The 16,321-nt window shown below is 45.0% G+C and overlaps 1 protein-coding gene across 1 annotated transcript in view; it reads left to right on the top strand.

The window, feature by feature from the left end:
- Positions 1-16,321, top strand: part of GGT7 (gamma-glutamyltransferase 7) — an 82,073-nt gene that overhangs the window by 44,195 nt on the left and 21,557 nt on the right. Inside the window, exons 7-10 of the mRNA XM_040330397.1 lie at positions 569-762; positions 3,856-3,943; positions 9,207-9,334; positions 14,946-15,034. Coding sequence (XP_040186331.1) covers positions 569-762; positions 3,856-3,943; positions 9,207-9,334; positions 14,946-15,034 — 499 coding nt within the window. The remainder of the gene's footprint in view (positions 1-568; positions 763-3,855; positions 3,944-9,206; positions 9,335-14,945; positions 15,035-16,321) is intronic.

Below are 16,321 nucleotides of genomic sequence, written 5' to 3'. Positions count from 1 at the left end.
AACCAATCAGTAAACGCTTATTGCGATTTTGTTTACCAAAAATAGGTAGAAGAATACGTATCGGCCTAAACTGAGGGAATTTTTTTTTTTAGATATGTTTTTGGGGGATATTTATTATGGAAAAAAAGTAAAAAATATTGATTTTTTTTTCAAAATTGTCGCTCTATTTTTGTTTATAGCGCAAAAAATAAAAAACGCAGAGGTGATCAAATACCACCAAAAGAAAGCTCTATTTGTGATGAAAAAAGGACGCCAATTTTGTTTGGGAGCCACGTCGCACGACCGCGCAATTGTCTGTTAAAGTGACGCAGTGCCGAATTGTAAAAACCCCTTGGGTCATTTAGCAGCATATTGGTCCGGTCCTTAAGTGGTTAATGCCCTTCTCCCAGTCCTACACATATATAAGATCCAATGCAGTAGAGAAGAAGAAATTCAGAAGGAGCTCCAAGGGTGTGGGCTAAGTACATGTTCACTTTAAAATCTCAACAGGGACACAAACACAGATAAATCTACAGAAGCTGCTAATGGATTACCTGCATGCTAACTGCCTCTTTTTTTTTTATGTCAGCCAAGGCCATCAGTGAGCTGAATGAAAATGGACTCTCAAATACTTTTCAAGAGGTGTTTTTCCCACATGGCCTTCCTCTGACACCGGGGACCTTTGTCAGGAGGCTTGACCTTGCAGCCCTTTTGCATGATGTGGCAGCAAGAGGGGTAGAAGCATTCTACAACAGCAACGTTACACGGGAAATGGTTTCTGAGGTAGGACAAACCACATCATGCTTATTTGAGTTGTCTTATTAACCTCCCTGGCGGTATGATTATGTCAGATTTTAGGTGCTGAAAGCGGTACCATTATTTTGCATGGAAATTTGGCGTTTTATATTGTAGGTCTGCAATTCTTAGAAATAACTCACTTCAAGCGTAAGTAAACCCATCATAGGTTAAAAAAACAGTTAACATTCCCAGCATGCCGGAAATGCTAGATGTCACATTTGCTTGTGCTCTCAACCAAACTGTCAAACTATCCAATGGCTGGTTTCATAACTGATCACATGTGCAGCATCGTGGCAGTTGCAGATTAAACAGAGGCCAAGATGGCAGCTTCCTTGGCTGAAAACAATAGGAGGGTTTACTTCCACTTTAAAGTGGTTGTATAGGTGTTTTTTTAACTTTTACCTACAGGTAAGCCTATAATAAGGCTTACCTGTAGGTATAAAGAATATCTCTTAAACCTGTACGGTTTAGGAGATATTCCGCTCGCAATGCGCCGCTGATTGCAGCGGCGCATGCGCAGCGGGGATCCTTGGCTAAAGGGTCGGCAGCCGCCGGACCTTGCCGGGTTGAAGTCTCCCGCGCGCATACGCGGGAGTGACGACATCGCCGCTTCAGCCATTCACATCGCTGGAGCGGCGATACCCGGAAGACACGCCGAAGCAAGATGACATCTCACTCGGCGTGGACCAGGTAAGTTGTCTTCACCTCGTTCCGAGGTAAGTATTTCATAATGAGCTAATATGCGGTGCATACTAGCTCGTTATGGCTTTTGCCTTTCAGGTGGGAAAAAAAAAAAAATCATTGCGGGTATACAACCGCTTTAAATCTGTCCAAACAAGAGTCTAGTAGACATCCCGAGTATGATAAAGTTTGAAACACAAAATCATAAATTATAATATAATAAATAACTATAAATAATTATAACAAATAATACTATAATAATAATAATAAAAATGATTCAATAATGTAATCAAATCAAAAACACTGAAATTTGCTCAGTTGCAGAATTGTCGCTGTCATTACTTTCAGTGTTTGATGACGAATTTCCCCACAAATCGCTATCGCTCCATTCTGCAAGTGATTATAATTTATTATCGCTGTTTTCTAGCTGGTATAAAACCATTTTTGACATAAAGGGACACTTTTTGGTTGTTATGGACAATCTCCAGTTTCCAGGCAGAAAAAACAGTCTTTATAATATAAAAGTGCATGTAGGACACTGGACAGACCACTAGGGACAAAGGGGGTGTGTAATTATTTTATACAGTACTGTAATCTGTAAGATTACAGTATACTGTATGTATTATGTGTTTTTACTTTTTTGAATTTGGCGTCGATCTCCGCCCCTGTGCGTCGCAACGTCGCAGGGAGCGGAGCACGGCGAAATTTTGGGGCCCCTTACACAGCTTTAGGCCTGGGCCCCCCGGGGGACTGACCACCAACATTCCTCAGGGCCCGCCCACTGGCTGTCCTACCGAATCCTCCCACTGGCCATCCTACTGAGTCATCATCCGCATGCCTCTCCCCAATGTAACTCTCATCCTCATCCCCACCCAGAATCATTTGCCTCCCTCTCCAAGAGAGGAATGGACGATCCAGGGTGGGCGTGAGGATGATGGAGAAGGATGGATGATCCGGGATGAGGATTATGGAGAGGGATAGATGATGGGGTGGGGGTGAGGATGATGGAGAAGAATGGATGATCCAGGGTGGGGATGAGGATGATGGAGAGGGATAGATTAATCCAGGGTGGGGGTGAGCATGATGGAGAGGGATGGATGATGGGTGTGGGGGTGAGGATGATGGAGAAGGATGGATGATCCAGGGTGGGGATGAGGATGATGGAGAGGGATGGATGATCCTGGGTGGGGGTGAGGATGATGGAGAAGGATGGATGATCCAGGGTGGGGATGAGGATGATGGAGAGGGATGGATGATCCTGGGTGGGGATAAGGATGACGGAGATGGATGGATGTTCCAGGGTGGGGATGAGGATGATGGAGAGGGATGGATGATCCTGGGTAGGGATGATGGAGAGGGATGAATGATCCGGGATGGGGATCATGGAGAGGGATGGATGATCCGGGGTGGGGATGATGGAGAGGGATGAATGATCCGGGGTGGGGATGATGGAGAGGGATGGATGATCCGGGTGGGGATGAGGATGATGGAGAGGGATGGATGATCCGGGGTGGGGATGAGGATGATGGAGAGGGATGGATGATCAGGGGTGGGGATGAGCATGATGGAGAGGGATGGATGATCCTGGGTGGGGGTAAGGATGATGGAGAGGGATGGATGATGGAGAGGGATGGATGATCCAGGGTGGGGATGAGGATGATGGAGAGGGATGGATGATCTGGGGTGGGGATGAGGATGATGGAGAGGGATAGATGATCCTGGGTGGGGATGAGGATGATGGAGAGGGATGGATGATCCGGGGTGGGAATGAGGATGATGGAGAAGGATGGATGATTCGGGGTGGGGCCTCCTGATGGCGGCCCTGACTGTGTGAATCGAGCGAGGAGACACACAGCGGGGAGACATCGCAGGATCCAGGGGGGGGACAAGGTAACTTCCCCTGTATTCTGCAATGCGATCCCGAGTCTGGCTCGGGGATACCGCTAATGGTACTGAAATTCCACCCGGAGCCAGACTTGGGAATACAGCTAGGAAGGTTAAGAGGTACTATCTCGAGAACCTACGTATTTACACTGAAACTTTAAACATGTCAATCTGCTCTAATGTCCATGTCATTTGATAAGAGCAAAACAGACACAGAAACCTGCAAAGGCCCAGCAAAGAAAATCAGCTGAGATTATTTTACAAGGTTCCTGATTTCACCATCCTGACTTTAGTTTCACATTTGTCAGAAACTGGATTTGTACTTTTATGAATAGATATAACCTTTCTGCTGAAACCAGGGATTAGACACGCCAGAATCTGATACAAGATTTGTGCTATCTGGTTACTCTTTATCTCGTATTATAAAAACAAAAAATATTAAAACTACCCTGTGATATAATGTGAATTATAAATGATGACACGGTCTGAGAATGTCTGTCTGTTTTTTCTTAGGTGACTGCACAAGGTGGGCTAGTGACAGAAGACGATTTCAGCAACTACACGGTTGTTGTGGGGAAGCCCGTGCAAACTGTCTATCAAGGTGATCTACACAGTTTTATCAATTCCCCTTATAGATGAGAGTCTTAAAGCGGAGGTTCGGCAAATACTGCAGCTGCTGACTTTTAAAAAAATGGACACTTGCCTGTCCAGCGCGCCCGCGATGTCGGCAGCCAAGGCCGAGCAATCGCTCGTCCCTCGGCTGCACCCGCCCCCATCCTTGGTGAGGGAATCGGGAAGTGAAGCGCTGCGGCTTCACTGCCCGGTTCCCTACTGGTCCCCGCTCTCTCCTGGGAACAGTGTGTTTCCCAGAATACAGTGGGGAGTGTATTCCCGGTTGTGGGTGCAAATACCTGTCTTAGACAGGTATCTACTCCCCCCTCCCCCCTGAAAGGTGGCAAATGTGACACCGGAGGGGGGCGGGGTTTTCGAAAAGCGGAAGTTCCATTTTTGGGTGGAACTCTGCTTTAAGGCCCCGTACTCTAGGGTGACCAGACATCCCCGGTTTCCTGGGAACAGTCCCCGGATTGAGGACACTGTCTCAGGACCAAGTGTGTCCCCAGTTTTGTCCCCGGGTTTGGATTTAAACAGGGGCTGGGGCAATCTGAATTTTTTTCCATTATCTGTGCCCCTTTCTGATGATAATGTGCTGGTCGCAGAAGAATATTTCTTCAGTATCGGGTGAATGCCCATTCAGCTCCGCTCGCATGTTCTCCTGCCTTGGCTCAAGTCCCGGCCAGCCACCTACTTGCTTATCTCCTTCACTTCCCTGGTGGAGTGATCTTCCTCTGCTCCTCACACAGTAGTAGCCAGGCCTGGAGAGTAAGGCCTCGTACACACGATAGGTTAACTAGAGGACAACGGTCTGATGGACCGTTTTCATCGGTCAAAACCGATTGTGTGTGGGCCCCATAGGTTATTTAACCATCAGAATCAAGTCGACGCATGCTTGGAAGCATTGAACTTCATTTTTTACAGCACGTCGTTGTGTTTTACATCACCGCGTTCTGACACGATCGGTTATTTAACCAATGGTGTGTGGGCGCGACGGACCATCAGTCAGCTTCATCAGTTAACTGATGACAACGGTCCTTCAGACCGGTCTCATCGGATGGACTGATCGTGTGTACGAGGCTTTAGACTTAACAGGCTGTGAGGCGGGCGGTTGCAGTGACAGGCAGAGAGTCGCTTATTGCCGCCATTACTAGTGAAAAAAATAAAAAATATGTCCCTGGATTTCATTTAAAAAATCTGGTCATCTTACCGTACACACAATCGGATATTCCGACAACAATTGTCTGATGGACGTGTTTTGTCGGATAATCTGACTGTCTGTATGCTCCATCGGACAATTGTTGTCGGAATTTCCGGCAACAAATGTTGGATGTTTATGCCTTCAAATTCTCCGACAACAAATGTGTTCCGTCTGATCATCTGATCGTGTCTACACAAGTCTGTCGGACTAAAATCCAAAGTACAAACCCACATGCTCCGAACCAATGCTAACCATAAGACAACATTAGCAGAAGTTGCCCAAAGGGTGGCGCTAAAGAGCAGAAAAAAACACGTAGTTTCGTGTATGTTGACTGAAAAAGTTCTGCCGTCTGTATGCAGAACAAGTTCACGGCCAACGCCCTTTGGACAAAAATCCACATATTTGTCCGATGGAAGTCCGATCATGTGTATGAGGCTTTAAAGTAAATTTTTTGTTTGCGTAAAGGTCTTAAAAAAGAGCTGCACTGAGGCAATGATATTACTTACCCATTCTTCTGAAAATGGTAGCTTGGCTCACACGTGGATAAATGAGATCAAACCCTTATCTACCAATGTATGTTTATAAACGGCACAGTATACAAGGGGTTAAAGCAAGCTCAAGGCTGCTCCTGCAAAGGTAAATACAGAAAAGAAGTGTAAAAAGATTAATTATATAAAAAATAAAAGCAATTCATTTTTTTTAAAGCTCCCTTCTTACCCCGGAAACACACCCCAATTCAAACACACAACATGGAGTGAGCACATGTAAAGTCAGGGCTGGCCCAAGACATTGTGTTGCCTGGGTCCAAGAATGAAATGCTGCCCCCCCCCCCCCCCACTCTCCCATGACCCCCCCAAAAAAATCATGCCTACCAATAGGCCCCTACATCCATTATTTTATATAGGGCAGCAAGGAGCAGGCTAGGGCAGTATATAGACAGGCAATGGTAGTATATGGACAGGCTAAGGCAGTATAGGGACAGGTTGGGGTAGTATATACACAGGCTGGGGTAGTATATACACAGGCTAGGGTAGTATAGGGGCAGGCTAGGGTAGCATATAGACAGTCCGGAAGCAGTTAAACTGTTTGTAAACCTCAGACATGCAATAAAAACGAAGCATATTCCTCTATATCAGGGGTAGGCAACCTTTGAGAAATAGAGATCTACCATGACAACATGGAGGAGATCAAAGATCACCGGGGTGCCACCGACTTTTTTCTTTTAAACAACTATCAAGCCCCCAAAGTTCAGAATTTGGTAGGGCAGTGTACAGAGTTCATTGGGATGTAGGGCAGTGTACAGAGTTCATTGGGAAGTAGGGCAGTGTACAGAGGTCAGTAGTATGTAGGGCAGCTTACAGAGGTCAGTAGGATGTAGGGCAGGGGTGCCCAACCAGTGGCCCGCGACGCCCTCTGATGTGGCCCGCGACCTCTTGCTCTAGGATGGAATAGAATACTGTTATTAAAGGTCAGTGTAATACTAAAATCACAGTGTATATATGGGCATATCTGTTCTGCACTGGTTACTGGGCTGCTTTCAAACTGATCCGCAGGTGCAGAGCAGTGCACCTGCGGGTTACCTGCACTGAGCCATAGACTTCTGTTATTACCTGCGAGTTTGGTGAGCTTTCTGAAAGTGCACCAAACCTGCAGAATATAATAGAAGTCTATTGCAAAGTGCAGGAAAGCCAAAGGTACACTGCACTGCACCGGCGGTGCAGGTAAACCGCAGAGCATTAGTGTGAAAGCAGCCATGGGCTGCTTTCACACGGTCAGTCCGACCCAATTGGACCCGCCATTCACCTCTAAGGAGTGGCAGATGTAAACCGACTTGTGTCTTACCTCCAATCCGATTAGGCTGTGTCTGTGTCCGCTCTGCATATGCAGAGCGGACACGGACCTGCCATCCACTCACTCCGCTGATTGTGGCCCGTGACCAGCTACCAAGTCGCTTAAGTGGCCCTCGTGCTTCAAAAGGTTGGGCACCCCTGATGTAGGGCAATGTACGGAGGTCAGTAGTATGTAGGGCAGTGTAAAGAGGTCAGTAGTAGGTACAGCAGTGTACACAGGTTAGTAGGATGTAGGACAGTGTACAGAGTTCAGTAGTATGTAGAGCAGTGTACAGAGGTCAGTAGTATGTAGGACATTGTGCAGAAGTCAGTAGTATGTAGGGCAGTGTACAGAGTGTACAGATGTCAGTAGGATGTAGAGCAGTGTACAGAGGTCAGTAGTAGGCAGGATAAAGTACAAAGGTCAGTAAGATGTAGGGCAGTATACAAATGTCAGTAAGATATAGGGCAGTGTACAGAGCACAGTAGGATGTAGAGCAGTGTACAGAGGTCAGTAGTATGTAGGGCATTGTGCAGAAGTCAGTAGTATGTAGGGCCGTGTACAGAGTGTACAGAGGTCAGTAGGATGTAGAGCAGTGTACAGAGGTCAGTAGTAGGCAGGATAATGTACAAAGGTCAGTAAGATGTAGGGCAGTATACAAATGTCAGTAAGATATAGGGCAGTGTACAGAGCACAGTAGGATGTAGGGCAGTGTACAGAGATTAATAGGACAGATGAGAGCGCAGGAGGGTCTAGAGGGCACAGTACTGGAGGGTTAGAAGGGTTGCTGTGGCACAGCTACCTGTTTTGGTGCTCGCCGCCGGTCCTCATCTCTGGTCACATGATGTCACCCACTTGAACGAACTGGAGAGGAGGGCCGGCAGGGCTACAAGAGCGAACTAGCCGATTGCAGCAGAAGGGCAGAGGCATTCCCCACCCTGCAGCCAGACATAAAAGGGGCGTGCTGCAGAGCGGGGAATGCCTCTGCTTAGAACTGGCTATGCCTTCTGGCTTGAGAGCTCAGGGGGCTCTTTCTTTTTCAGCACTGCTCTGCCAATCGGGAACGGAGCTAGTTAAAAGCACCCAACTAGCAGCTGAAAGCCTCTGCAAAAACGACAGTAAATCGCCGCTAAAAATAGGCATCGCTTTACCGCCGACGCTGCCCCTGCCCCAGTGTGAAAGCAGCCTTATAGGTAAAGTTGATCCAGGGAATATCCGATTGCCTCTCGGGGGTCAGGAAGGAATTTTTTCCCTTCCGGAGAAAATTGTATCATGTTTTGCTGGGTTTTTCGCTTTCCTCTGGATCAACTGTGGGTAGAGGACTGTGGCCCAGATTCTCAAAGGGCTTACGACGACGCAACGCCATGTACGCCGTCGTACATCCTAATCTGGGCCGGGGTATCTATGCGACTGATTCTTAGAATCAGTTGCGCATAGATATCCATTAGATCCGACAGGCGTAAGGCTCTTACGCTGTCGGCTCTTAAATGCAATATTTTTTTTGCCGCTAGGTGTCGCCTCCGTCGTTTTCCCCGTCGAGTATTAGCAATATACGCGAATTACCGAATGTACACGCGGTCGACGCAGTGAAGTTACGTCATTTACGTTAGTTTTGCGCGGCGTAAAGTTGCCCCTGCTATATGAGGGGCAACCAATGTTAAGTATGGCCGTCGTTCCCGCGTCAACATTTTAAAATTTACGTTGTTTGCGTAAGTTGTCCGTGAATGGGCTTGGACGCCATTTACATTCACGTCGTCGAAACCAATGATGTCCTTGCGACGTCATTTGGAGCAATGCACCCTGGGATATTTTCCGGACGGCGCATGCGCAGTACGTTCGGCGCGGGAACGCGCCTAATTTAAATGCTACACGCCCCCTACCCGGCTAATTTGAATTAGGGTGATTTACGCTACGCCGCCGCAACTTTACAGGCAAGTACTTTGTGAATAAAGCACTTGCCTGTAAAACTTGCGGCGGCGTAAAGTAAATCAGATACGTTACGCCCGCACAGGTTTACGCCCATATACGAGAATCTGGGCCTGTGTGTATAAAATTATATGATTTTTTTTCCCCCTTTTATTGGTTAAACTGGATGGATCTTTTTTTAAACAGACTAGCTATGTAACTACCGTATATAAATTAACATTATCGTAAAAAAAAAAATAAATAAGAATATAATTTATATATTCCTAATATGTGTAATCTGTTTCCTTGTTTACAGGTCACCTGGTGTTTGTTCCTCCAGCTCCTCATGCAGGACCTGCTCTTATAAGTGCCCTCAACATTCTAGAAGGGGCAAATCTTACCAAGCACACGTCTCGGTCTAACGCCTTACACTGGATAGCAGAGGTGAGACGCAGAGTGCTATGTACCTGACTTTCTGCAAACCTCATATATTGGGGTTGATTTATTAAAGGCAAATAGCCTGTCACTTTGAAAGAGCATATTCCCCAAAGCTTAGCGAATGAGGTGAAGCTCTGTTGACTTCAATCCTCCAATCATGTGCAAGGAAAAATCTCTTTATGTGAGTGGCAGTGGTCACCTGGCACCCAGCCCCACACCCCCCATGCTGTCAGGCGGTCAGTCGTCATCCAGCACTTACCCCATCAAGGATGCCCTCAGGCAGCGCTCCTACGGGTGGAGGCTTTCATCACGTCTCCTCGTTCTCTTCATCACAGTGGCTTCCACTGTGCGTCTACTACCTTCTCCGCTTAGGCGTCCAATAGGATCGCCTGTCCTTCCAGCCAATCGGGTGACAGATCTCATGCCCCAGACAACTGGGTGGGCTCTGTGCCATGAGCACACCCAGTTGTCTGACAATAGTAAATGAATAATCACTATTGTCACACTGATTCTGCTTCTGGCCAATCAGGAAGTGGGTCGTGAGATCCATCACCCAATTGGTTGGAAGGACAGGCGCCTAGGAGGAGGAGGGAGGATACTCACAGCGGAAGCCTCTGGCTCTAATCATGTGCTTAAAAATAAACCCTATTGGAATCCATGCGTCCGGTGCCCCGCATGTAGATTAGGAGGCATAATAGGGGGGACAGCGCCCATGTGCCCCTAATAGACAAGCCGCCACTGGTGACTGGGTTTACTTTGCAGGGTGAAATTTTCACCTCATTCACTAAGCTGTGGAGAAATTTTCTTTTGCCAATTAACCTCATTGCGTCTAAAACCAAAATGCAGTTTTCCCTAACTTCAGAAATAGAGTGGGGAAATGTTGAAACCCCTCTCATTTTTATTTTATTTGTTAAGCTATGTGTGTCCCCAGTGGGGAGATTCACCTCCTAATAACTATTGTCATGGGGCAAAAAGTGATGAGAAATGCACAATTTTGCAGTTGTCACTGGAACAGGAATACAAGGAAAATCTTCACGCGTCTAATTTTGAATTTTTTACATCGTTTGCGTAAGTCATCTGTGAATGGGGCTGGGCGTAATTTACGTTCACATCGAAACCAATAAGTCTTTGCGGCGTAATTTGGAGCATGCGCACTGGGATATGTCCACGTAAAAAACGTCAATCACGTCGGGTCACGATTAATTTGCATAAAACCTGCCCACCTCTTCACAATTTGAATTAGGCGTGCTTAGGCCGGCACATTTACGCTACGCCGCCGTAACTTAGGACGCAAGTGCTTTGTGAATACAGCACTTGCCTCTCTAACTTACGGCGGCGTAACGTATATGAGTTACGCTACGCCTGCCTTACGTTAGGCACAGGTACGTGAATCTAGCTATTAGTGTTCGTTCAAGAAAAAATTCCATCCTGCTCCTTCGAATTTTCTTGTCACTGTGGTCAAAAATGAATGTCGATTTGTCTCTACTAAGAATGAAATAAGAAAATAGAGGAACACCAACCATAGGATGGACTATGGGTGTCCTAAGGTATTGCGGTGCCGCGTCCTAGCATGAGTGGAAGTTTTTAATTGTGAAGGAATAATGGACTTTATAGGCACCAATGGTCAACATAGAATGTAAAAGAAGTTTTTTATTGATACAAGCCCAGAGCCCTGGGTAGTTGAATCAACAATTACAATATAGAAAAACAATATTAAAAAACATATAATTGACTATATTAAAAACATTAGTAAGCATAGAATATCTCTAAAATGCTAATAACCCATAGGGGTTGTACAAAAAACCACAGATAGTCCACATGGGACAACAACAACAGTTGATGAACGAACGTAGGCTTCAATTGGTGTGTTTTTATACATATGCTCTACATGTTTCGCATGTTACTGCTTCTTCGGGAGCTTAAAAAGAATATTTTCTGGAAGGAAAAACATAGACTATTATTGGTTTCAGATTTTAATTTAACATTGTATATTTTGTGAATCAGAATAAGTAGTGTTTCTTGTGCAAAAAAGCACCATAAAAAATGACTCAGTTTGCCAAGAGCCGCCAAACCACCGGTGCAACCAAAGGGATCAAAGGTGAGGGAGGTGTAGGGACATGCCAGATACCCACATAGTTAGTCAGAGGTGTTAAGAAATAGCACCGTCCTCGCCAGAATAGAGAAAGTGGCGAGTAGTGACGGATATGCCTAGATAGTGCGGCAAGAAGAAGAAAATAGTATATATATATATACCTCAAATTAGCGGTGGTAATAGAGTCAGGGAAAGGTGATAGCGAAGCTCCACACATCACCAGTGAAAAAGTGAGAGTGAACCATTTTGTGTGTATAGAGAGACGAGATAATATAATAATAAAAGAAATAAAAAAGTGAAATAAACCTACCATCAGCAATGATAGGTAAGAAAAAATTGTTGTGTATATGTGTAAAAGTTCCAACGATATCTCTGGATCAATGTGGTAACAGTTTCCAGATAACAGAGTGGATAAAGGTGTAGTTTTTCGGACAAAGTTTGAACTGGGGTAGGGTCTGGTAAATAAAGAAATAGATAGTGCTAGTAAAAAATTATTATGGCTTGCGCAACATATAAATGCATATAGCAACCCGAATCAAAAAATATATATATATAGATATACATACCCAAAGTACAGGGTACAGTCAGTATAGGGCTGGTTCAAGGGTTAGGAAGCAGTGCACAATAATGTATATACACTGCACCTTTTTGAGTAAAAAAGGCAAATGCCCTTAGGGGTTAAATCCCCAAAGCAATTGTAAAAAACCGGACCAGACCATTAGAACAGAACTGTAGTGGTATGAGATGGTATCTGTATGAGAAAGGATGAATAAACAAAAAATAGTCTAAATGAGGGCTGTTATAAACATAGCCAATAATGTCAGTCACCGCTACCAAAAGAAAAAGAAAGAGACCCATAAAAGAGTGCTTACCATGTCCAGGTACACCTGTTGTCTCACACGCACTGTCTATGGGAGCAAACGTGCAGCTTCCTGGGGATCCTGCTCCATTATAAGCCTGCATGTCTCCGATCACGTGAGCGGATGGGACTTCCGCATCACGTGTTCCGACCAGAGATCACGAGGGCCAATCCCCGGACAGCGCAAGCTCCATGGGCGTCAGATGACGCCTGCCAGAGCCAACGCAAGTAACCGGGCCGGTCCTCGTGGAAGGGGAGGTGGTTTGGCGGCTCTTGGCAAACTGAGTCATTTTTTATGGTGCTTTTTTGCACAAGAAACACTACTTATTCTGATTCACAAAATATACAATGTTAAATTAAAATCTGAAACCAATAATAGTCTATGTTTTTCCTTCCAGAAAATATTCTTTTTAAGCTCCCGAAGAAGCAGTAACATGCGAAACATGTAGAGCATATGTATAAAAACACACCAATTGAAGCCTACGTTCGTTCATCAACTGTTGTTGTTGTCCCATGTGGACTATCTGTGGTTTTTTGTACAACCCCTATGGGTTATTAGCATTTTAGAGATATTCTATGCTTACTAATGTTTTTAATATAGTCAATTATATGTTTTTTAATATTGTTTTTCTATATTGTAATTGTTGATTCAACTACCCAGGGCTCTGGGCTTGTATCAATAAAAAACTTCTTTTACATTCTATGTTGACCATTGGTGCCTATAAAGTCCATTATTCCTTCACAATTAAAAACTTGTCTCTACTAATGATTAAAAAAAAAATCAAACCTTCTAAAACAGCAATTTAAGAAAAAAAGGAATCTAAAGTTTGATAAATATTCCACGTGTATGACCAGTTTGACACTGTTCTTATTTGTGTAATCTCAAATAATATAAAAAAGCAGTGTGTGTGTGTGCAGGGCCACCATTAGGGGGAGACAGCCCATACACATTTAGGGGGCCCAGGCATTCCGAGGGGCCCGGTCACCTGGGTCCCAACCAACAAGACCGAGTTGTTGCTGTTGTAGTAACTAGAAACTGCTAAAGCAGGGCAGCCGCTAAGTGACCCGTCACTCGATGAAGCTCACTTAGTTCCAGCTGCAGGGGGAAGGCGGAGTGATATCATCTGCACTCTGCCTTTCCCTGCAGACCAGATGCTGTTTTGGGCGCCAACTGTGTGGAAGAGTTGCGTTATTAGACATTACAATGGTAAATTGATTTACAACGTTGCTGGATGTGGGCCTGTGGTGTGACTGTCTCTTTGTTGGACTGGGCTGTTTGTGACTATCTATTTTTTGGATTGGGCTGTCTCTTTGCTGGATGGGGATGTCTCTTTGCTAGGTTGGGCTGTCTCTTTGCTGCATTGGGCTGTCTCTTTGCTCGATTGAGATGTCTCTTCCTGAATATATGGAGATGTCTCTGCTAGATTGGACCCTCTCTTTGCTGGATTGAGCCTAGGTTCACACTGCTGCGAATTCAAAATCGCGGTAAAATGCGCGATTTTACCGCGATTTCGCGGCCGCGATTTTGCCGCGATTTGCCGCGATTTCGGCCGCAATTTAATGTAAATCGCGGCCCGAAATCGCAAAAAGTAGTACAGGAACTACTTTTTGAAATCGCAGATGCGGCGTCGCACTGATTAGGACAGTGCCATTGCCGACAATTGCCGCCGATTTGAGATGCGATTTGACATGTCAAATCGCATCTCAAATCGTTCCAAATCGTACCCAGTGTGTACCAGGGCTAAAAGAAAGAAAGTCACCACTCCAGGTGGATTGTGTTAGGGTGATCAGTATGGTCTCAGGAGATCAAGGGTGCTGGCAATGCACAAGGCAACAAATGGAAAAAGAAAATATGGACAGCCGCACTCCAAAATACCTTGATGGTTGTCTTTATTTAAAAAAAAAAAGAAAACTACACTACAAGTCACAGCACACAACACGGGAGTAAAACCCTGACGCGTTTCGCACTATAAATTAGTGCTTAATCATAGCAGTTTTCCTTTTTTTTTTTTAATAAAGACAACCATCAAGGTTTTTTGGAGTGCGGCTGTCCATATTTTCTTTCTCTTTGCTGGATTGAGATGTTTCTTTGCTGAATATAAGAGGATGTCTCTTTACTGGATTGGGATGTCTCTTTGCTGGGTTGGTCTTTCTCTTTGCTGAATATATGGGAATATCTATTTGCTGAAAATATATGTGGCTCTCTCTTTGTTGAATATATGGGGATGTCTCTTTGCTGGATTGGGATGCCTCTTTGCTGGATTGGGCTGTCTCTTTGCTGAATATATGGGGATGTCTCTTTGGTGAATACATGGGCTGTCTCTTTGTTGGCTATATGGGGATGTCTCTTTGCTGGATAGGAATGTCTCTTTGATGAATATATGGCACCGTCTCTTTGCTGGATTGGGATGTCTCTTTGCTGGATTGGATTAATTTTCATATAATAAATTGTAGGAGTGTTAAAATAAAAGTGAGTGGCACTGAAAGACTCGTGGGATGGCCAATGGGCGGATTCAGTGGGACGGCCAGTGGGCAGGCCCTTGGAAATGTTGATGCTCAGGCCTTGGGAATCCCAGGCCTAAAGCTGTATCTCTGATGGCTGCCCTATGTGTGTAATATGTTTATATATACAATATATTTGATTTCATTTTTTTTCTAAACTACAGGCATTAAAAATTGCTCTGGGCTGTGCCAGCAAGCTGGGCGATCCTTCATTTGACCTTACTGTCACTGGCTACGTTACAGAATTAATAAGGTGAATACTGCTATTTATGTGTTACATGCATCTTTCACTTAAACCCCAAAAGGTTTTTTTTTTCAGTTTTGGATGGAGTAAATACTTCTGTCGAGTTTTAGAGAAGAGAAACAAGTGCGGGACTTTAAATGAAGCATGTGCGGGAAACTGATTGCAATAGATGGGGGGAATGAACCAAAGATAATAAATCTGGAATAGGTTTAAATATTTTATTATCTTCACATAATGCACCGTCCATGACTATATTGCACTATCAAAGAAATAGATAAACATATGTGTTTCACAGATTAGTTGGGGGACAAGGTACGTGGGCAGTGACCCAAATATATAAATGCAATGAGTACATCAAGCTGTACTGCATTAATTAAGACATAAAATAGATATCACATGTTAAAATGGAAATGACATCACATAGCAATGCAGTGATAATACATTGATGCATGAGATATAGAGCTCTACGCGTTTCGCTACTATTGGTCGCTCATCAGGAGCAGGCATGCATTACATTGGTTATCTGGAACGACATAAGCACATAGCTGGTTAAAACGGGGCATCCAACATTTGTGGGGGCTGAGAACTCATCAAGAGCCCCAGATGGTCTTTATTAGCTTTGTTGCCCTTCTCTGTACTCGCTCCATTTCCAGTACATTCTTCCTAAGGACTGGTGCCCAGAACTGGGCGGCATACTACAGGTGCGGCTGGACCAGAGTCTCGTAGAGTGGGAGAATTATCGTTTTATCTCTGGAGTTAATCCCTTTTTTATGGTCTCTTATAAATATATAATTGGTTTCTTCCAGAAACATTCCTCCAGTCACCTGATTTAAACCCAATTAAGCTCTCATTATCTACTACTATAAAGCTCCTTTCACACTGGGGCAGTTTTCAGGCGCTATTGCGTTAAATAGCGCCTGCAAACCGACCCTAAACAGCGGCTGCTGTTTCCCCAGTGTAAAAGCACAAGGGCTTTCACACTGGAGCGGTGCGTTAGCAGGACCGCTCCAAAAGTCCTGCTAGCCGCATCTTTGGAGCGGTGTGTTTACCGCTCCTTCCCATTGAAAGCAATGGGAAACCGCGGCTATACCGCTTTTCGTCCACTAGTGGTTACAACCGCACCGTAGCGGCCGAATATCGCCGCAATTCGGACGGTATAGCGCCGCTAAAAATAGCGGTGCTATACCGCCACCGCACCTCCCGCCCCAGTGTAAAAAGGGCCTAATACATCTAGGCTGCATATACAGTAATGACTATGGGGCTAGCTCAGCCATGTAAAAGAATGTGGCTGGTAAA

Source organism: Rana temporaria, chromosome 12, assembly GCF_905171775.1.
Source record: "Rana temporaria chromosome 12, aRanTem1.1, whole genome shotgun sequence".
In the NCBI taxonomy this organism is placed as follows: domain Eukaryota; kingdom Metazoa; phylum Chordata; class Amphibia; order Anura; family Ranidae; genus Rana; species Rana temporaria.
Note: the sequence above shows the minus strand (reverse complement) of the source record. Positions and strands in the feature narration are given on the sequence as shown.